Genomic DNA, 19,292 nt, shown 5'->3' with positions numbered 1-19,292 from the left:
CCATCCAAGCCGTACATACGGCGTATGCCACCGATAAGTTCAAATCTAGGCTCGAGGATCCGAGCGTTGCCAATCGGCCCACTAGCTCTTTCTTTACTATCTTTAGTGATGGACAAACAGACTTCCTCTTTTAGGTAACAGGTAAAAAGAGCCCTCTCCGTCTCAAGGTTTGTTGAACCGAGGAAACACAGCTGAGGTGGCAATGAACAGAAGGTCTTGCAAGTTCATCGTCGGCCTTGTCTTCCATCACTAAGAATTGAACTCTTTTTCGTTTCTTTCCTTTTTTTTTTTCCCTTTTTTTTTTTCCCTTTTTTTTTTTCTTGCTTTTCCTACGTCTCCTCCCTCAACATATCAATGCTATTTAATTCAAGTCCCTCTTGATGATTGTGAATCGCCTTCAAGGCGATGATGAAAAACAGGAGGTGGGGGAGTGGATTAAGTCCTATCGTTAATGCATGTCAGATCGATAAGGATTAAACTGGTCAATTCAACGCTACATAAATTCTCCGACAATACCCTTTTTTTTTTTTTTCTTTCTCAAAAAGTCATACTTCGGAAGATCGGATGCTAGCAAGCAAAGAAGAATGAGGTACATACATACATACATACATCGTTATACAATACTTTCGCCTGTGCGCATTGGTCGAGATAACGCAACTTTGGGGCCTTGCTACGTCAGCTTGGCGCGAGAATGGGATGACTAGAACTACCGACAGAGAGATAGATATCTTTCACTCAAGTCACTCGAAGCTATTAGAGAATGTAGTGTAGTGTCAGTCCACCCTTTCCCAACTAGGCCAATGATCTCGTTCGGTGCAACCTCGTTCTGGCTCCACTTACACCAACGGGTGGCTAAAGTAGTAGATACGAACTAGTACTGTTAGTATAGTGGATCATAATGAGGACAGTGTCTGTGTCAGTGACTAAACACAAAACTTTGTCGATCATCTTTACCAGCACTATCTTAGTATCTATGTCCTAGCGTGCGACACCTCTGCACTACAAAACTAACGCTCTGACATTGTGTGTACATATACGCACAGATATATCATGATATAGATTGTCAACTAATTGAGACATATACTTGGCTGATAAATTCTCTCATTTGTGGTTCATTGATCGTCACGAATGTAGCAAGAGTCGCTAGCCATGATCGTCCCAGATCAATGTGCGAGCGGCACGCTTTTCACCATCGAGTATTATGCAACTAGAAAAGTACTAGCAGCGGTCCGCGCGGCCTTTTTAATCATCAGTTTGGTCCAACAGGTGGAAGGGGCGTCTAAACTCACCGAAACACTGACAGCGCCTAAGCCCGGCACGATGGCTCTGAGTCCGGAAACTGGCGCCCGTGCTCCTGCATCCTTTCCTTGTTAACCTTTTCCGGTCATGATGGCTCACACATTGGCCCCCAGGGATTGCCAACTGTTCACCTGGGTGAATCTTGATTGTGAACGGAAAGGATCAGACGCGCAGAGGTCCTGTGCCGTCGCAGCCCGAAACGATATTACCGCCTACCAACTCATGTCGTTCCGCTTTAGCTGGGGAGGTCCTGCTGGGAAACATTTTGGCTGCCTTAACTTTCCTTGGCATAGCGAACCTGACCCCTACGATGTAGCGGGTATTGACTAGTGTGTGGCTCGGCCTTCAACAGACCATTCGATCCTGGTTCTAGATACGGCTGTCTAGACTCAAGGCCCAACGGTCCTACTACTCCCAAAATGGCTCACACCTCACTTTGAGTTGGACCAATCCTAGCGTGAAACGACCCGGGCTGTATCGCTCAATATTGCAACCTCGTCCTTTTATCAAAGATGTATGTCTTGAGGCTCACATCACTGGCATATTATATATAACTTCATCACAGGGCTGTTGCTGGCCATTACACAAATCTGGGATATATCTGACGACCAGTGCAAGTCAGGAGTCAGGCCAGAGTAGTTAGCTTCCAGACGTATCTCGTTCGCGGGGGCAGAGATATCAAATACTAGGATTATCTTATTCTAGACAAAAGATATACAGGATCATCAGTCTCATCAGAGGCCCCTTGTTGGTTAGGATTTTGGATGTTAGTGACGGGAACTGCAATGCTGCAATGCAGCAGCTACGGGGGATTTGATCCAAGTCAGAAGTCTATAACATCCAAGTATCAATGATAGGGGCTCTGCCCAGGATCTTCTATATGAGTGTGCTCAAGGTGGGATGACTTAAGACACGATATGATCCTCTTGTTGTACATATCTTAGTATATGCGTAGACCTTTCTTTGGAAATAAGTGAATTCTCACCAAAGACTTTAACCTAGGCTCGGTCCGTGTTACAGCTGTAAGGCTGCCAGAAGTCCCAGAACGCCTGCTTGCTGTACATGTTGCATTGTTGTTATAAGCCCTCCAGTTCTTCGCTTCGGGCAATGTTTTGATGGACTTGTCGATCACCAGTTTTTTTTCTCAGTCCACTCAGTGATAATTTCGGGTTCTTATCATGCCCCTCGCCTTTTCCAGGTAAGATAAGTGGGAGAATTCTCTATTCTAAGCTCGTCCGTGCTTTTTTGGGTTTCTTGTCCACGACCTACAGGCCACCTGAAAGGTGATCCTACTCAGATGCTAATAATCCCACCCCTTGGCGGATGAACTGTGCTACTGCTGCAGAAGCTTGAGGGTGTGCTTTGCTAAACAAGACACATCTATCAAGATATTCTTATACAGCTTGATAGAAGCGGTAAACGTCAAGAGAAAACGGAGATGTTCTGGTCCTCAGCAGTAATTTTGAGTCAGTGAGAAATCGAGAACCGTTTCTCTTCAATTTTTCCTCCCGAAAACCCAGAAGCCACTAGGACCCATGTATATCGATAATTGTCACGTCCAAGCCGATACATACAATAATCAGGCAGCTGGTGGCACCGATTCCGTGTAATGAAGCTCAAGACGACCATATACCCATGATTAATTTCTGCAAGACCCGAAAGAGCACTCACTCCCTGGAATGTGCCGTCCAGGAGTACGATAGGTGTGAATTTCGCCTTCCATAAAAAGTCGATCCGCCCCACACTCAATAATGGGACTTTCGAGGCCGTGTGCCTATCGATCCCCTGTTTTAATGGAGCCCAAGAAGAGACAAGATGGTTGGGAATAGGAGTGCATGTTGAAGGGCCCTTGTGCCCTTTATATGTCTTGAGGGCACTGTAAACCTATCGAAATCCAACAATTCCAAGACCAAGAGCGCCAACTCCTGCAGCGAGCCAAGGCTCTTTGATTCAGTCCTTGATCAACGATAGCATAATATCAGTCAGATAACCAAGGAGGGCGACCAACAAACCCAGAATCACATGATCCAGAAGTGGATTTATACTATAAGCAGTTTAGTGCGCCTGGCAGCAAGTCCAACCCCGCGGCGATATCACGCCCTGGGCTTCGGGTTTGATAATCGATTCTACCCGCAAAATAAAATCATTTTGCTGCCCAAGAAAGTCCAAGAGAACCCATTAACCACTTGTTAGAATGGCCGAAGTAGTGCAATCTGGCCCCGTTGAATCTCAGGCCCGCCATGTCGTATATTGCGGGGGTGAGTCGCCTCTTTTACTCTGTGTGACGCAATACAGGGACTGTGAATAGACATCACTGACTTGCTCGATTTACAGTTTGCACACTACCTCCAGAGGTAAATCTCTTTATTCGTCTTGATTAGTTCTCGCGTTCTCTCCTCTCCTCTCCTCTCCTCTCCTCTTCTCTTTTCTTCTTCTCTGTTCTTGTGGATTCACTCCGCCTCGGTTGCTTGGCAGGAAACACAACAACTTGCGGTTTGACTGACTTGCAATTCTCCTAGTACTGTGAGTTTGGAGGGACGGCAAAAAAATGCGAAGAATGGCTGAAAGAGAAACAACCGGAACTCTACCAACGAATCCACTCTGAAGGTACAGTGAAATATCACTTTAGTATAGTGTAGCAGACTAACAGGATTGCGTTCCTTTGCAGAAGCCATCAGCGCTAACTTATCAACACTTTCTATATCTGCCCAGGAGCGTGCAGCGAAGGACGCTGCTAAGAAGGAGGCAAAAGCTGCTCTGGCAGAAGCACGCGACGCAGAGCGCAAGGCAGCCTCCAAGGTCCAAATCAAGCGTGTTGAACGGAACAAACGCAAGCACGTCACGGTCATCGCAGGCTTGGAAGTATATGGTCTGGAAAATAAGAAGGTTGCCAAGGAACTCGGTAAGAAATTTGCAACTGGTTCTTCAGTGACCCGGTCTGCTGCTGGAAATGAGGAAATTACAGTACAAGGTGACGTGAGCGATGATGTTCAGGACTGGCTATTGGAGGTCTATGGGAAGGAAATACCAGAAGCGAATATTGAAATCATTGAGGACAAGAAAAAGAAGGGAGGCAGTTAGCCAATGATAAACTATCGTTGGTTGACAGCGTAGACGCATAATGTACAAGTTCAGTGTTGCATATTGGGTATCATGTCAATAGTATAAAAGTCTCGATAGGTTTGTTCGAGGAATTCAAGGCTGGCCTTGACAAGAAAGGTGTATACCAGGATTTCAGAAATATCGCCTGTCAGAGTTCGTCGAACATTCTCAATGGATCTTGCTCAGTAGCCCTCGCATTCTCGGGATTAGCATACGTCGTGGTTGCCGTGTCAGTAGAGTAGCGGGCATCGTGACGAGAGATCAGCTTTGATGGATATTGAGGCAGCACATATGTATCTCTGGGAATATCTGTGGCCAGCCAATGCATCCCACTTTCTTGGTTGTGCACAAGGGCTCCAGTAGAGCCGTTTGTCACGGTCACTGCTTGCGAAGTCATGTCAGACTCTGGCGACTCCAAGATAATCCAGTTCTGGACAACAAGGGCTATGGCGAGAGTGAGAATTCCTGCGGTAACCAAGCCCCAAAATATACGGAGGCGGCGACTAATTCGTATTTGGCACTCTGCCTCTTTTCTCTCCCAGCGGTCAATTTCTTTCCGCATCTCTTCAAGCCTACAGCTAAGCGCTTCGGCTCTCATTCTTCCCGCTTTCATACGTTCTTCCAGGGCCTCGATCTTCTGCATCTGCGGCTGAAAGTCTTTAAGCTCCCCGATCTGCTTTCGAATGTCATGATCCAGATTAGTGGTCTCTCGTCCAAAGTCCGTGAAGAGTGTCGATGTCGAATCAGAGAGTTCTTGGAAAGAAGCGATCGTGACGTGGAGAGCGGCGAGCTTCTCCAACAGATTATAGTAAGTATAGTCGAGCCTGCGGGTGATATCTGTTGCAAGTGTGCCAATTATTGATAAAGCAGATCGTAAGTAGCTGCCAGTGAGCCCGTTAGATCAACTGCAAGGAACAGGGCATAATATTACATACCGCTCCCCTTGTTTCCTTTTATCTCTTACTTGCTCCAAGTCGTCTAGCGAGCGTATCTCTTGTCGTCTGATCAAACCCAGATGATTGTTCCGGTCAATTTCATCGAATATACTGCCTTTCCTACTACCGGTGCCTAGGCCCGTGGTGGATTCAGATCCCCAGCGCGACCGAGTTGTCTCCCTCGTTACAGGTCTAAGTAACGCAAGTCCATCGTCGGGATCGCTTTCTTTCTCGCGACCACCAGACCAAGGGGGCAGTAAGCCCCTGGCGCTAGCGGAGGAGGCGATGGGGTTCATTATTCGTGGGAGCCGCCCGTCACGAGATTTGCTATGCTTATGCTTATGACGTGGCCTGAATTTGGTAGGATCTAGGCTGGCAGGGTCAAAGGCCAAATGGCGGTGGTGTTTTTCTCGAGGCGCCCTTGAAACGTTTTCGGGATCGGTACAGGCATGATGAGTTTTTAGAACCGGCGGTTCTCGGCTGCTGTTCCAAGCAACATAATCGCCGTCTCTGGGGGCTTCAAACGGTCCATCGGCGTTGGACGGGACCTGAGTGGGAGGTTTGTGGTTTCCGGCGGTGCAGGAGCCATGGGTAGTGAAAGGGTGACAAGCGGAGAGCTGCCTGGATGGCGACAACAACGCGGGCAAAGAGTTTCTCAGTGAAGACTCCATTTATTTTCTGTCACCACCACTCCTCTTTCTTTAGCCAGAACGTGAAGACAGTACGGAGGGTGGGAAGCTATACCTGCATGTGTCGCCCACAATTTCACTATGTGATTATGCGAAACACGACGCCAAGACTGATCGACGCCTGCATTCAGCTGGTATCTTAATATCTCTTAAAATTCCGAAAGTGATCAACAGGCCTCAATTATACTAGTTCAATGGCTACACACAGACACATCTATAGGAAGTAAAGAACACAACTCGGACCACCTACGTTTAGTCCCGCCCAACTGTACATCTAAAACTGAACGAAACTAGTCAGTGAAACAACAAATATCCTAACGTTATGGATATATACATTCACACATATATAGAGTCATGGGCACACATATACATACATGGACCATACGCCCAACTCCTTGTATCGCCGTCCAACCACTAACTTGCACCGTAAGCATGATCTTTGTATTGCCTGAGGATCAGATTTAAGAACGCGGCCAAAAAAATATAAAAATATCAAAAAGCGAATTACCCGCCATACACGCCGAACAAATCATAAACGAGACGGTGATGATAGGCGTAGAATGATAATAGACAATAATAGTAGAGGTAGGAAAAGAAAAAGAAAAAGAAAAAGAAAAAGAAAAAGAAAAAGAAACCAAGACGACTTTTTCCACCACAATTACGAGTTGAGCAATTTATTGCGCTTTTCCTTACGCTTCAATCGTTCGACACGTTTGCGATGCATCTTCGCCGCCATCTTCTCGTAACGTTCCTTCTCCTCCTTCGCAGCCCTACGCTCCTTGATTCTCTGGATATGCGCCTGTGCAAGGATGTCAGTAAGCTCGCACATAAAGTCCCCAATGCTCAATGATATTCGTTCTGCATACCTTCCGTTCCGCCTCCTTCTCTTCTTTGAGTTCCCGTTCGTGTTCTTTGACAGCTTCCTGGTGCTTGCGAGCCTCCAGTCTCTTTTCGTACGAGGTCAGACCAGCGGTAGGACGGAACGGCTTTTTGGTATCGTGCCAGTTTTTTCCTGCGGGTCCAAGGCAGGAAAAATTAGCAGGGCAGGGTGGGATAAGTGGGGAGCCAGAATCTATTACATACCGTTTTTACGCATGCCCTTCGTGGGATCAGCCGGAGTGGCCGATACCGTGGATGACATGACCAGCAGAAAAAGAAAATCGTAGATCAAGTGGAATGGCGCAAAGAGGCGGAACTCGGAAAGTGAGAGATGAGAAGCGGTTGATATAATTATGGTTTTCCTCGGTGGAGGGACTGGCCGCTTTGCGGCCTTCAAAATTTGAGGAAAAAGTTATCTTAGGCCGATCAGATAAACGGATCTCGGCGGAAGTCTTCACCCGATGCCCACTTTGACATCTGCAATGAGGGATTTGCCAGCCACGATTCTTACCCGGCCGCTGTTCTAGTTGAAATTATCACCACTACTGCTGCAGAAGCTCCCCACTGTTCCTAAAATCCCGCGTCTTGGCTTCACTTTCCATCTGCAGGCGATGCCCACTTGCTGATTTTATCGCGCGTGGGTTCGGGCTGACTTAGAAACCCCTCGTTGATTACCATACTTACACCGCCCCCTCCTTCAGGCTCCTCCGAAATCTTACCTTAAATACTCTTTCCCTCCGATTCTACAAGGAACCATACAATGCCCTACCGATAGAGTCTCACCTCTCTCGCTCTCACCTCTCCCCTTCTTTCTCCCTTCTTTCTTGGTTGGATCAGGCGTAAATTCCCTCCTTACTCCCATGGCGGCTGCTGAACATGCGATCACACTCAAGAATGATATGTCAATGGAGCTCCCTACACTTCCACCCAATCAGGGGGTTGAGGCATTTAAGGATATCATGTTCGGGTCCGTAAGTAATCCTGCTTACCGCACTCAGGAGAGCGCTGCCTGTGTTAACTATTCGCCCAAAGACAGCAGGAATGGCTGGAAAAGTCATTGAGTACCCTTTCGATACGGTGAAGGTGCGGCTACAGTCTCAACCTGACCATTTACCTCTTCGATACAAGGGGCCAATAGACTGCTTTCGGCAGTCATTCCAGGCCGATGGCTTTAGAGGATTATATCGCGGCCTCAGCGCTCCTATGGCCGGTGCTGCCATAGAGAATAGCTGCCTGTTCTGGAGCTATCGCATGATCCAAGATGTCCTAAAGTCAACATGTTACTCTTCGACGGACCCATTGCCCTTCTCAGCCTTGCTGGTCAGTGGTGCTGCATCTGGGTCCATCACTTCGCTTGCTCTCACTCCCATTGAACTCATCAAGTGCAAAATGCAAGTACCTCTAGAAGGTTCCAGTGTAAGGGCTAGTCCACTCGCTTTGGTCGCCTCTATATTCCGCCAAGATGGCATCCTGGGATTTTGGCGAGGGCAGCTGGGCACTCTCATTCGAGAGACGGGTGGGGGTGCCGCTTGGTTTGGGGGCTACGAGGGAGTCTCAGCGCTTTTCCGGGCATATCCCACATCCGCTTCGAAAGGTGGTTCAGAGCATCAATCGGTTTCTCTCCCGCTTTATCAACAAATGATTGCTGGAGCAGCAGCTGGTATAAGCTACAATTTTCTTTTTTATCCGGCAGATACAATTAAATCCCGCATGCAAACAGAAGATATAACTCATGGCTCAATTAATGGCCGACGACAAACTTTCTGGGGCGCCGGCAAAGCTCTATGGAAACAACAAGGACTCAAGGCCTTGTACCGAGGCTGTGGGATAACTTGCGCACGATCAGCACCCAGTTCAGCCTTCATTTTTACAGTGTACGAAGGACTACGGAGTTATTTTGGATAATCTGCTCTACATTAGACGCTCTTTTCTCTGCTTTTATATTGGATGATACCTCTGACCATGTTTCCTTTTTTTGTTATTTATTTATTTTATTTTTCTTGTTTTGGGGGGGGGGGGGGGGGGGTTTTTTTTCCTTTATTTTTTTTTTTTTTTTTTTTTTTTTTTTTTTTTTGGGGGGGGGGGGGGGGGGGGGTTTCTTGCCACTAGAGTATTTTTGTTGTTTGTTTTCTAAGACACAAAAAAACCCCCAATTGCATCGCATCATTGTTGCTTCCAAGAGAACTCATCGGGCGTTGGCATGAGAAACAAAAAGCCCTTTTTCTGTTCATAGAGTTTTTCCTCTTCTTTTGCTTTCATGAACCCGAGTCCTAGATGTTATGTATAGCTATCTCACATCTTTGTATATAAGAGACGAAAACAATGGGCCGACTAATGAACATTTTTATGCATTGAAGCGTGCACCGAGACCTGATGCTCTTAATCGAGGGAATTCCCTCGATTGCCTACATAGTCCCATGGTTTTGGCCCATCTCTTATCTACACATCACAAACGAAGATACATACCAGCATAATCGCAAGTGGGGTATGCATCGTACTAGCTGCAAGCCAAACGACATAAACCATCCTGATAGCGGAGCTTCTTTCCACAGCCGAACTCATACCCCTCCCCTCTTCTATAACTTTACGCTATTTACTTACTTGTCGCCTCCCACTCCCACTGAGACAATTGAAATACCCCAGGCTCTAATAAACATGTCTTCTTCTAAATCCACTCTTACTGCCCAGGAACTGCAGGCCCTTGCCTCCAAGGCGATCACTGCTAAAGCTACGGCCTACTGTAAGTCAGTCACATAAGGGGTCCGCCGCTCCATGCGCTCTCCGATTTCTAAGTGTATCTAAAGGTCCGTATTCTAAATTCCGCGTTGGAGCATGTATTCTCACCCAGTCTGGTGAATACATCACCGGTGCCAATGTCGAAAACGCATCCTATCCTGTTGGCACATGTGCAGAACGAGTGGCCTTTGGGACTGCTGTCGTAAGTTGTGAACTTCGCCGGCTTCCTTGCGAATTGTACGGGGCTTCCCCATTCACTCAAGATGATCTTTGCAGGTCGCCGGATATCATGACTTCAAAGCTATTGCTATCGCTACCGATAGTAACCCTCCAGCGTCCCCGTGCGGCATGTGCAGACAGTTGTAAGTTTGAACCCTCCCTCGCCTTGTTCTTGCTTGCTTCGTTTCTCTGTCTTTGGCGGATTGGCATGATGAGGGGGCTCGCACCATGGCCCTCTCGAGTACTTTATTGATGCTTCATTGCTAGCACAATTTACAGCGCTGACGATAAATGTATAGCATGAACGAATTCACAACTCCCTCTTTTCCCATTTACATGTATGGCTCGGAAGGAACCTACACTATCAAGACAATGCGTGAGGTGTGTAACCGCTTTATTAGATAGTTCCTATTGTGTTGTCTTTCTCATTTTTCATACCTCAACGCTCACTGGAAACGTGATTAAATCCATTGGTACTGACTCATGCTCCTCCTGCAGCTTCTCCCCGACTCATTCGGACCAGAAGATTTCTCAAAGGAAAGGGTGCAGTCATCGTAGTTCTGGTAACCCATCTCCCTCCATATTTTTTGGGCTTCCACCGAAGGCTACTTTTTCTGTTGCCTCCAAGATGTTTGCGTACAAGGAAACCGTGATGGCGAATGTTTGCCACTATTGTTAAGGGATGGATCCATTATGCGTGGGCCTACATAATGGCTACATGACATCGTATAAAGCTTTAGGTCAAATTATCATGGTCGACCAAGAAGCTTTTTCCTTCTTAAGAAGCTGTGCTTGGAGTGATAAAATGTTTGACTACTTAGCTGATACAATCAAAAGAGCTGTGGAGCCTCCGAGTGGGATCATATTTTCCTTCTGCTCCCAGATGTCATTTTCCAGGAAACACCTGGTAGGCTATTGGGAAACCCAAGATCGCTCAAGACCGTTAAGTCGGATGAACCAGGTTGCCTCTTATTCTGTAGGTTCGTCATCCGTCCAGGAAATAACACTAAAGGAAAGTGCAAAAGGCGAAACGGGGAAACAGGGGAAGAAGGGGCAATCTGCTTTAGAGCAGGGTTGATTTGAATCGTGGATACAGTGGATCCCACAACAGCACACTATAAATTCATAACACAGTATACAAGGCATACTACTTCCATAATATAACATAAATCGTAGAAAATCACCTTGGAGTTGACCGAAAGCATCGAGATGTGAAGGGCGCGATCAAGCCTCGTCATCTTCATCCAATTCGGCGTCTTCTACGCCGAGAAGCTCATCCTCATCGTCGACAACGCTAGTATAATCGCCTCGGCGCGCTGCAAACGAACCGCGAGATGCGTAGGGCCTTGAATAACCCCTGCCTCGTCCAAGGCGAATAAATCCACTGGCACTCCGCCACAAACTTGTAACTAAAAGCGGAAGAGCGCTGGCAACGGCCACGATGCCTGCCACAATCGCAATTGGCACCGTGACAAACAATGAGTCTCGCGACAGGAAGCTTCGCGAAGTGCCGGCATCTTCGCCAAGGCGAATTTGCCCAAACTTGCCATCCCACCTGCTATAGGCATAGTAACCAGCAGCTCCTGCCGCAGTAAGAGGGGTCACGATGGCAAAGAACAGACCCACGCCACTTATGCCGTGCTTTTGCTTATACTCCTCCTCCTTGTTAGGGCAGGGTTTGGAGACAAAATGGTCCAGGTTTAGACCGCCCTGGCATGTTGTTTGTGGAATGCGGCGGTATCCGGTTGGCTCCCAATACTCGATTGTGTCAGGATCCTTTTTACAGACTTCCACGGCATCCGGCTTAGGAAGTCCGGGAACAAGAGCACAGCTACCATCGCTCTGAGGTTCATAGTTGTAATCACTGGCCAACGTTAGTCTTCGCATATTATCACCAAATACGGGGAGGAATAAATGAAATAATTACCATTCATAATCAGCTCTCGTGCATGTACAGTTCGTTCCTATGCTGTGGACGTGGGATTCTCGCCAATCGTTCCAACATTGGGCTGACGGCTTTTTGCGATGATATTGTTCACTGTGACCAAACAGGCAATTATTCTCCTGGAAAGGGTGTTTCGGCTCCCAGATATAATAATCATCATTATCGCCTTGGTGTTCATCCAACAAGCATGGTCTCGGGCGAATTCCGCTGAAGTCAATGTTGAACGTGGCGAACTTATCTTGAACTTCAGAATTCGATACTCTAGCCCAAAGAAGAAAGTTCTTAGAGGTATCGGATGGCAAAGTTGAGATATCGTTGATCCGCACTTCTACATCCGAAAACTGAAATTCTTCCCAGGTATCGCCCTCATCGAGGCTGTAGTGTATAGTTTTAGTGGGTTTGGACTCGGGCACAATAACAATGACCGAGCCGGAGTCGCCGTATTCCCACATGTATTTTCCCTTCTTGACGGACTTCCAGCTGATTCCACCATCGACTGTGATGAACGTATCCGCTTCATCACCACCGGCTAGATGGTCACCCACATTACCCACGGCCATCATCAGACCAATTGCTGACCCGGAAGCAAAAGTATCCCGTTCGTCTTTGCGCTCTGTATAGCCATGAAGATGGAGTGAACAGTCATCTGTGCCTTTCCCTGTTTCGACCGAACAGCCAAAGCTCTTGCCATCCGCGTCCTTGGCTGGAGGGGGAAGTAACATCCATTGCGCTCCATCATTATGAGTGATCATAGTCTTGAGCTTTTTTGGCGCTTTTTTAGAGACTTCAGCCACGTTGCTGACAACATTTACAACAGCCACCCCCTCTAAGCCCTGCATTTTCTCAAAATCGACATAACCCAGACTGTTTCGGTTAACTGCATCGATGCTAAGAACGTACGATGTTCCATTGCTATTACTCTTGATAATAGGGCCATACTCGGCCCCTTCTGTGCTGCTCGCCGTCACATGCAGGAAAACAGCGTGCGTTGAGCTTTCGAGAACGGTATAGGCGGTTTGAACAGGCACTTGAACGTTTGGCGGGAACTGCGCTGTTGCAAAAGTCCTGCCGTCGACGCTCGTACTAGCTACCAATGAATCGGGGTTCTCTGGCTGCCGCGATGCTACAATGATGAACTCCGACATTGTAGCGTAGTTTATGACATCGACGAATTTGACCTCACTGTCATTGAAAAATTCATCGCTTGACAAAAGTTGCAGTCGACCACTCTTGCTCTGCTTTTCAAATCGCTCGCAGTATATAAGGTTTGAACTGTTTGGCCGGGTTTCTCGACTTTCGAACTCGCATTTCTGAACATAGCTCAGTAAAGGTTCCCAGTTCTTACCATGTCCTTTCTTTATAAAAGCGTCAGAATGGCAGTCACCGGAGTGGCAACCCACAGCGCCGGTCCAGATTAACCGATCTTTGTGCACTGGGTGGAACGCCATAGTTTGAAGGAAGCGGTCTTGAGTGGGTGGAGCCGGAGCCTGAAATGGTTTGAAAGTATGGCCACGATCTTCAGTCCAGAAGCCCTCTTTGCCATCGGTAAGAAGGAAGGCCACGTCGCTGCTATAAGGGTGTAGATAGACTCTGGCAATCTTTTCTCCCTTAAGCGGTCTTTCCCATGTCTTGCCATGATCATGCGTCACATAGACTTCCTGCTCACTGTTTAACATTATGATGGTTTCATCACTGCCGGAGCTACTGGACTGGCGTTCTAAGTAGTAGTACTGCGCGTAGTCTCTTGCCTCAAACAACTGTAAAGTTACCCCAATTTTGCCGTCGGTTGATGGACCACCTGCGTCCTTGCAAGATCTTTCGATTTCCTTGTCTAAATTTTCGCCACCATCTCGGATGCAAGCATTTCCTGGGATGAGCCTCCAGCCCGATGGGCCCATGAATTTATCATCGGGTGTTTTGCATTCGCCTTCCGGAGGGCTGAGTGGGGAGGGAGGGACACATCCTTTCCCATCTTCGGTGCGCCTGTATTCACACTCGAAGTCCTCTGCTGTGCACTTGCATGCTTCAAAGATCGGCTCAGGGTCCTTGAATTCCTCATCCACAAAGCAGTTTGCGTTGGCTCTTCTGCGCCTGTAAAATTGTTTATGACCCATCAAGCAATCGGGCTCGCCATCTTCGTCCAGCCTAGCCGGCCATTTCTCAAAGTCTTCCTCGTTGCATTTCCTCTCATGGAGGCCATCGAAGTCGATTGAGTATATGACATATTCACCATCTTTATCTTCCTTTAAGGAGCCAACAACAATAAATTTCAAACTCGTGGAATCGGGTGTGGTGGTAACCATTGTGGGGTAAATCTTATGTTGGAGCTCGACAGACGCCCATTCTTTGCCATGATCAAGCGAGTAGTTGATCTTGTCCACTTTACCCTCATCACGCACCGCTATAACAACAGCGCCCTGGTCCCCAAACTCATACTTGTGGGGATGCTTAATAGCACGCCGCCATGTCACCCCAGCGTCATCAGAGATATAGAGATTGCATTCAGCGTAATCTTGGAGATGATTGCCTGTATTTCCTATTCCCATCACTAGCCCCGGTGCTGGGCTTGAGAACACCCGCCCTATATTTGTAAGCGCAGTTACAGAATGAAGATGCAGGTTTTCCCCGTCTGCCTTCAAGGGCTGAAAAGTCCTGCCGTCATCAAAGCTAATTCTGCTGATAATCTTCTTTTTGGCGGAGCCAGATTCGACTTCCTTTGGATTCTGTACCGTGTTGACTAGCACAATCCCTTGGATACCAGCAATTTTCTCAAAGTCGACCATTCCTTCCGAGTTACGATTAGTGTGTTCAATATTGCGGGTGAAATAGGTGCCATTTGAGTTTGAAGTAAAAAGCACGCCCATGCCACTCCTTGGACTAGTCAGAACATCCACCTGAAGGCTGTAATTTGTACTCTCTAGCATCGTGTACGCATCCTCCTCTATTCGATGGCCATCGAACTCTGCGCGGTGCCAGGTCTTAGCATCAACCGACACGTACAAGGCGAGTTCCTCGGTCCCTTTAGATTTGGCCGCCGCTACGATGAATTTCTTAACTGCAGCGGTGCTAATGACCCCTGACACAGGTCGTCCTTCTCGGAGCTTGGTCTCCGTGCCTTCAGCGTTGCCCCTGAAGTAGTCATCGGAGTATACAAGACGATTAGCGTGTGGAAGCGGTACTTTCAAACCTGAGACGACACAGAGCGAACGGTCCTTGATCTCATCGGCCAGGTTCAGATCTTCAGCAAATTGCGGATGACCCACAGCCCAAGCACATCCACCAGTGCTCTCACGCAGCAGTTTCACCGTAGCGAAGTCGTCTGTCGTGTAGTATGACCGTACAATGCAATAGCGGCCTGCGCATTCCTCGCCCTGGAATATGACTTTGCTGGAGTCCCCGCCATGGAACACGAGGGGGTAGTGCCTTATCGCCGGAAACTCGGCAATATTGAATGATTCCCATGTTTTCGCTTGATCCGTTGTAACCCAGTGGCGGCCACTGGGCCCCAAGGCGTAGGCCTTTTTATTGTCATACGGGTGCTGTCTGATCAAAAGAACATGATGTTTCATGCCACCATCGCTGCCCTCGACAACTGACCAAGTTTCACCTGCATCGACTGACCTAAGCAGATCGCCATTGACCGTGTTCATGAGAACAATGTCCGTGTCCTCGAAGTAGAAGAGGGAGCTCGGCTTATGAGCGATCTTAGTTGGGGGTGCAATTTTTGGCAGACTCGGCTTTGCAGCACCGCGCTGTGCAATGAGCGCCAATAGCAGGCAGCTCACTAGCAATAGCCATCGAGATATCATGACCGCGAGTCTTGAAACATTTGAAAAAAAAAACACGCACAAAGGTTATGCTTCGGTGAAGAGCTGGTACTCCGATGACGTTTGGGTGATGCGGGAGGGAGGAAGAATCGAGTGGCCGAGCTCGAATACGCACTATCTGATTTGTACTGGATTAAACGGTGGCGAGTGGGTAAAAGTTCGGGGCCGCAACGCGAATGGCTTCAAACTAAGAATGTAATGCGTGGTCGACAGCTGCGTGGCCTCAGAGGAGCTGCATGGTCACGTGTAAAGATTGCTTATCGAAGCATTCGCTTTTTATCTTTGTTCCCTGCTTCATCACTGTCCAGGATCAATGCATGATACGTATTGAGCTTATAATAGGAATCCCAACTACGGATCGAAAATCCGTGCAATCCTAGAAAACAGTTTGTTATATGTTCTGAAGTTACTGGTGGCTACTGAGGATTTGTAGAGTTCTTAAATATGGAAGGTACAATACTATATCTTATTTCCGATGGCGCTACCAAAGCCTATTCATGTATGTGCACGCAATACTAAGGGACCCCACTGGGTGATCACAAGTTCAAAGAATCATTAATCATTGAGTATAGAAGATGGTATTAAGGGCGAAAGCTCAGTATTTCTGTTTCCGAAACTTACGCCACATTTTCCTCATCAAGCCTTGTTCGTCCTCACTAGATCCCCATAGGTGGGAACCGCTATCCTCCAGTGGCAGCTTCAGTGGGTCCACCTTGGGTGGTGGCACGGTCGTCCGAAGGTCGGGTCTCGTTAGCGTCATCTTCAGAGTCATTTCGCGGTCACTACCTGGATACTGCTTGTTTCCAGACCTTGGTGGTAACAGCCATGGCTGGTGTCTTGGATCTAGGCATTCAAGGGGTGATGAGCGAGAGTATTGCATGACATATGATAATTGAGATACGTGCATTCGCTTCTCGCACCGTTCGACTGAAACTGACGTGTCCTCGTCGTCGAGGAACGTGCCGATAAATGTTTGAGGCTTCGTTTCAATCTCAGCTGGTGCCCGCTCGACTGGCATGATTCTCTCATTGTTTAGAGCCGGGAAACCAAACTCAACAGCTTCATCAAAGTTTTGCGGTGAGGCCAGGTAGAGCCGCAGTTTTAGGCGGGCCTCAGGGTCCTGATAATATTGCGCCGATGGATCGATACTGGATGATCGAGGTGTATGGGCTTGACTTTGGCTCGATGAGGGTCGAGAACTTGAATTACGAGCCGTGATATTCATCGGCGCTGTCGGAAACGTCGACGACCGTCGCAAGGGTTGCGCTTTTTGACGCGACACTGCCGATATCGGTTTGCGACTTGAAACGCCTGGATTAAACGATACTGCCGTTCGAAAAGAAAGCCGCCTTTGGGGCGGCAAGTTCGACATCGACTTGGCAACATGCGCGTGGTACTCGTCCAGCCTTAGGTCAAGATCCCCATCCTTTTCAAACCAACGGAAGTTATCATAGAGCGAGTCGTCCATGTCGGTATCAGAGCTGGAATCCGAATCCGAGAAGTCGAAGTATAAGGTGGATGACTGTGAGGTCGTAGTAGAGTTTCTGTCCGAGGGCTGAATTTCAGGACGCTGATGCCAGGAACGGCTTGCTTTCTCTAGCGGGTAAGGCGCTTCAACGGCAGCATCGAAGAACCGAGCTTCAAACTGCGTTTGGTGAAACCAACTCCGTTCTTCTTTGGAGAAGAGTTTCTGCTGGATCTTAGGTGGTAATGAATGGAAGCATCGCGAGTCTACTTGGACGGCAAGATGGGCCAACTGGAACGAGTCGGCTTTGCGGAGCTTCTTAGTCGTGTTTAGAAAGGAAGACTTGTGCGGGTGGCACCTCTTATTCCTATTGATGGATTTTATGGCGGATGTTGGATAGGAGCGACCCTGAAGGGTACAAAAGGGGAAATGGCGAGGCACTCTAGCCAAGCGGCGCTGATAGTGAATACCATCCCAGCGATCATCTTGAGCTAGACGAAGGCGTTCGACATTGGAGAAGAACTATGGTAGGGGATAAAGAGATTCCGTTAGCTACCAAGATCTGAGTGGAGCTTGTAGGAACCAATTCTCTGTTAAATAGCAAGTGACCATGGCTCACGCGGCTTTACTCCGAGGGCCTAGTCCACGCCATAGATGATAGTTTGGCATTTCAACTCCAGTAGTGCGAGCGCTAGTGAAATTCATCCGCAAATCATCCGACTATGGCAATTTGGATCCGAACACAGGCCAAGCTATTGCTCCTAGAGTGCCGCTAGAATGATGACTAGAGGGTCCCACAATGTTCACCGTTCGAATCCGAAGGAAAGGGGATGAGAGAAAGACGACGTGACAGAAGGAGAGTATAGACAATGCCCAAATATTGCAGTATGGGCGGGATATAACAAGAACAATAACTTTGTCCTTCACACACCTTTCGTTGCAAAGCTGGAGGCAGAGATTCAAAGGCTAATTCCTCGTGTGCTTCCCCTTTCATTTTTCCCCTTCTCTTCTCTGTCCGCTTCCTTCCAATGCAATTTCAAGTCGTAGGAAGATAAGCAGAAAGGCCAGGCGTACAAGGGAGGGGTGCAGAGTATCAAGATGAGTACGTAGTTACTAATATAGATGAGTCTGCTTCACTGTAGTAACCGTGCCCAATTTTCTGAAAAGCTCAAGCATGCATGGCATTGTGGGAGTTTGCATTCCTTTTAAAGGAAAAACCAATTATGTCCCGGTGATGTTATAGAGCATCCATTGAGGGGGGCCTCGTTTCCCAATTGCAGATAAAGTGTCTACTATACGGGATCCCTCCTTCATCCCAGCGGCAAAAATTGCACCACCTGCAGACCGTACAGCAGAGATTCTCCACTTTTCCCCCTCACGGTCAGGCTACTTGCTCTGAGTAGTTTGTGTGAGGCACTAGCATGGAGGATTGCAAGCAGAGCTTAACTTTGGTTGGCTTATCCTTTCGCGCGCGCGTGCGCGCCCATCGCACTGACAACGGAACAGCTCATCCTATGAGGATTACCAAGTCAAACCTCTCCCACCTCACCAACGATCCCCATGCTCATTTTTATTTATCATTGGATGGCAGGAGGGAAGGTACCTACTACTAGGACGTGGTACTTGTTTCGAGTATTAGTGTCTTTTCTTGGCGCCGGATTGTTCAGGTTGCATCACATTGCACACATAAATGAGGTACCTCTCACACACTACACAACGAATCAGAATAATGTGATAACTGTGATACCCAAATATCGCTTCCTTCTTAGCGCCAGTGTGGATATTCGGTGTACATAATACTCCTCCCATTCGTTTGGTATATGCTTTTCTTTTCCCACTTCGACTAAACACGCTGTACATCATCTACCATGTGATGGTGTGGGCAAAAGCTGTATGTATATATTGATATATATCTACACATATTAATCTAGGTATCGACTCGGAAAGGAAAGAAAGAGGGGCGGAAGGAGGCAATCCGTAGGGTCTCGGCTAATACATCGATTGAATGAGCTGGGACGGTGGTTGTGCGGTACACAATGGGTGTCACTTAAATCCGATTATCTGTCTCTGCACTTCGTCGTTGGATTCCCTTGTTATGAGCGTTGTGCACCACAACTGGGGCAAGGGTTTCAGCCGTTGCATGACAGCTCGCATGGAAGCAGAGCCTCCTAGTTTTTACAAAAAAAAAAAAGTATA

At 47.8% G+C, this 19,292-nt stretch overlaps 8 protein-coding genes across 8 annotated transcripts; 4 read left to right on the top strand and 4 right to left on the bottom strand.

The window, feature by feature from the left end:
• The first annotated feature begins 3,211 nt into the window (after positions 1-3,211).
• On the top strand, positions 3,212-4,552 carry tma22 (putative RNA binding protein Tma22). The gene is made up of 4 exons (XM_032090792.1): positions 3,212-3,557; positions 3,634-3,653; positions 3,819-3,906; positions 3,968-4,552. Exons 1-4 carry the CDS (start codon positions 3,494-3,496, stop codon positions 4,378-4,380), a joined length of 585 nt encoding a protein of 194 aa, XP_031934958.1. The 5' UTR covers positions 3,212-3,493; the 3' UTR covers positions 4,381-4,552.
• Positions 4,550-6,007, bottom strand: BDV37DRAFT_276777 (uncharacterized protein; the record flags this gene model as incomplete). The annotated part of the gene is made up of 2 exons (XM_032085628.1): positions 4,550-5,282; positions 5,337-6,007. The coding sequence occupies 2 exons, from the start codon at positions 6,005-6,007 to the stop codon at positions 4,550-4,552; spliced, it is 1,404 nt and encodes a 467-aa protein (XP_031934957.1).
• Positions 6,008-6,635: 628 nt separating this feature from the next.
• On the bottom strand, positions 6,636-7,282 carry BDV37DRAFT_265221 (CGR1 family protein). Its single transcript, XM_032083761.1, has 3 exons — positions 7,109-7,282; positions 6,892-7,037; positions 6,636-6,824 (listed from the first exon to the last, which is right to left on the bottom strand). The coding sequence occupies exons 1-3, from the start codon at positions 7,164-7,166 to the stop codon at positions 6,684-6,686; spliced, it is 345 nt and encodes a 114-aa protein (XP_031934956.1). The 5' UTR covers positions 7,167-7,282; the 3' UTR covers positions 6,636-6,683.
• Positions 7,283-8,890, top strand: amcA (putative mitochondrial ornithine carrier protein AmcA/Ort1). The gene is made up of 2 exons (XM_032083760.1): positions 7,283-7,875; positions 7,937-8,890. The coding sequence occupies exons 1-2, from the start codon at positions 7,765-7,767 to the stop codon at positions 8,807-8,809; spliced, it is 984 nt and encodes a 327-aa protein (XP_031934955.1). The 5' UTR covers positions 7,283-7,764; the 3' UTR covers positions 8,810-8,890.
• Positions 8,891-8,998: 108 nt separating this feature from the next.
• On the top strand, positions 8,999-10,623 carry BDV37DRAFT_50671 (cytidine deaminase). The gene is made up of 5 exons (XM_032090791.1): positions 8,999-9,644; positions 9,709-9,842; positions 9,917-10,002; positions 10,159-10,240; positions 10,358-10,623. The coding sequence occupies exons 1-5, from the start codon at positions 9,278-9,280 to the stop codon at positions 10,415-10,417; spliced, it is 729 nt and encodes a 242-aa protein (XP_031934954.1). The 5' UTR covers positions 8,999-9,277; the 3' UTR covers positions 10,418-10,623.
• Positions 10,624-11,701: 1,078 nt separating this feature from the next.
• Positions 11,702-15,995, bottom strand: BDV37DRAFT_265212 (vacuolar protein sorting/targeting protein 10). The gene has a single exon (XM_032083759.1). It carries the CDS (start codon positions 15,611-15,613, stop codon positions 11,783-11,785), a length of 3,831 nt encoding a protein of 1,276 aa, XP_031934953.1. The 5' UTR covers positions 15,614-15,995; the 3' UTR covers positions 11,702-11,782.
• Positions 15,991-18,322, bottom strand: BDV37DRAFT_265211 (uncharacterized protein). The gene is made up of 3 exons (XM_032083758.1): positions 18,030-18,322; positions 16,204-17,620; positions 15,991-16,130 (listed from the first exon to the last, which is right to left on the bottom strand). The coding sequence occupies exons 1-2, from the start codon at positions 18,088-18,090 to the stop codon at positions 16,227-16,229; spliced, it is 1,455 nt and encodes a 484-aa protein (XP_031934952.1). The 5' UTR covers positions 18,091-18,322; the 3' UTR covers positions 15,991-16,130; positions 16,204-16,226.
• Positions 18,319-19,057, top strand: BDV37DRAFT_265209 (uncharacterized protein). Its single transcript, XM_032083757.1, has one exon. It carries the CDS (start codon positions 18,657-18,659, stop codon positions 18,891-18,893), a length of 237 nt encoding a protein of 78 aa, XP_031934951.1. The 5' UTR covers positions 18,319-18,656; the 3' UTR covers positions 18,894-19,057.
• Positions 19,058-19,292: the final 235 nt, after the last annotated feature.

This window comes from Aspergillus pseudonomiae (assembly GCF_009193645.1).
Source record: "Aspergillus pseudonomiae strain CBS 119388 unplaced genomic scaffold BDV37scaffold_148, whole genome shotgun sequence".
NCBI lineage: Eukaryota > Fungi > Ascomycota > Eurotiomycetes > Eurotiales > Aspergillaceae > Aspergillus > Aspergillus pseudonomiae.
This window is presented reverse-complemented; position numbering and strand designations above follow the sequence as displayed.

What these genes read in the sequence shown, in the direction of transcription:
- tma22 (XM_032090792.1), top strand. Translation starts at nt 3,494, where the DNA reads ATGGCCGAAGTAGTGCAATCTGGCCCCGTTGAATCTCAGGCCCGCCAT. An exon ending in CCATGTCGTATATTGCGGGG is followed by an intron (nt 3,558 to 3,633) that starts GTGAGTCGCCTC and finishes CTCGATTTACAG; the next exon opens with TTTGCACACTACCTCCAGAG. An exon ending in TTTGCACACTACCTCCAGAG is followed by an intron (nt 3,654 to 3,818) that starts GTAAATCTCTTT and finishes CAATTCTCCTAG; the next exon opens with TACTGTGAGTTTGGAGGGAC.
- BDV37DRAFT_265221 (XM_032083761.1), bottom strand. Translation starts at nt 7,166, where the DNA reads ATGTCATCCACGGTATCGGCCACTCCGGCTGATCCCACGAAGGGCATG. An exon ending in GAAGGGCATGCGTAAAAACG is followed by an intron (nt 7,038 to 7,108) that starts GTATGTAATAGA and finishes TTGGACCCGCAG; the next exon opens with GAAAAAACTGGCACGATACC. An exon ending in AGAAGGAGGCGGAACGGAAG is followed by an intron (nt 6,825 to 6,891) that starts GTATGCAGAACG and finishes ATCCTTGCACAG; the next exon opens with GCGCATATCCAGAGAATCAA.
- amcA (XM_032083760.1), top strand. Translation starts at nt 7,765, where the DNA reads ATGGCGGCTGCTGAACATGCGATCACACTCAAGAATGATATGTCAATG. An exon ending in AGGATATCATGTTCGGGTCC is followed by an intron (nt 7,876 to 7,936) that starts GTAAGTAATCCT and finishes ATTCGCCCAAAG; the next exon opens with ACAGCAGGAATGGCTGGAAA.
- BDV37DRAFT_50671 (XM_032090791.1), top strand. Translation starts at nt 9,278, where the DNA reads ATGCTCTTAATCGAGGGAATTCCCTCGATTGCCTACATAGTCCCATGG. An exon ending in TGCTAAAGCTACGGCCTACT is followed by an intron (nt 9,645 to 9,708) that starts GTAAGTCAGTCA and finishes GTGTATCTAAAG; the next exon opens with GTCCGTATTCTAAATTCCGC. An exon ending in CTATCAAGACAATGCGTGAG is followed by an intron (nt 10,241 to 10,357) that starts GTGTGTAACCGC and finishes CTCCTCCTGCAG; the next exon opens with CTTCTCCCCGACTCATTCGG.
- BDV37DRAFT_265212 (XM_032083759.1), bottom strand. Translation starts at nt 15,613, where the DNA reads ATGATATCTCGATGGCTATTGCTAGTGAGCTGCCTGCTATTGGCGCTC.
- BDV37DRAFT_265211 (XM_032083758.1), bottom strand. Translation starts at nt 18,090, where the DNA reads ATGAAAGGGGAAGCACACGAGGAATTAGCCTTTGAATCTCTGCCTCCA. An exon ending in GCCTCCAGCTTTGCAACGAA is followed by an intron (nt 17,621 to 18,029) that starts AGGTGTGTGAAG and finishes ATCCCCTACCAT; the next exon opens with AGTTCTTCTCCAATGTCGAA.
- BDV37DRAFT_265209 (XM_032083757.1), top strand. Translation starts at nt 18,657, where the DNA reads ATGCTCATTTTTATTTATCATTGGATGGCAGGAGGGAAGGTACCTACT.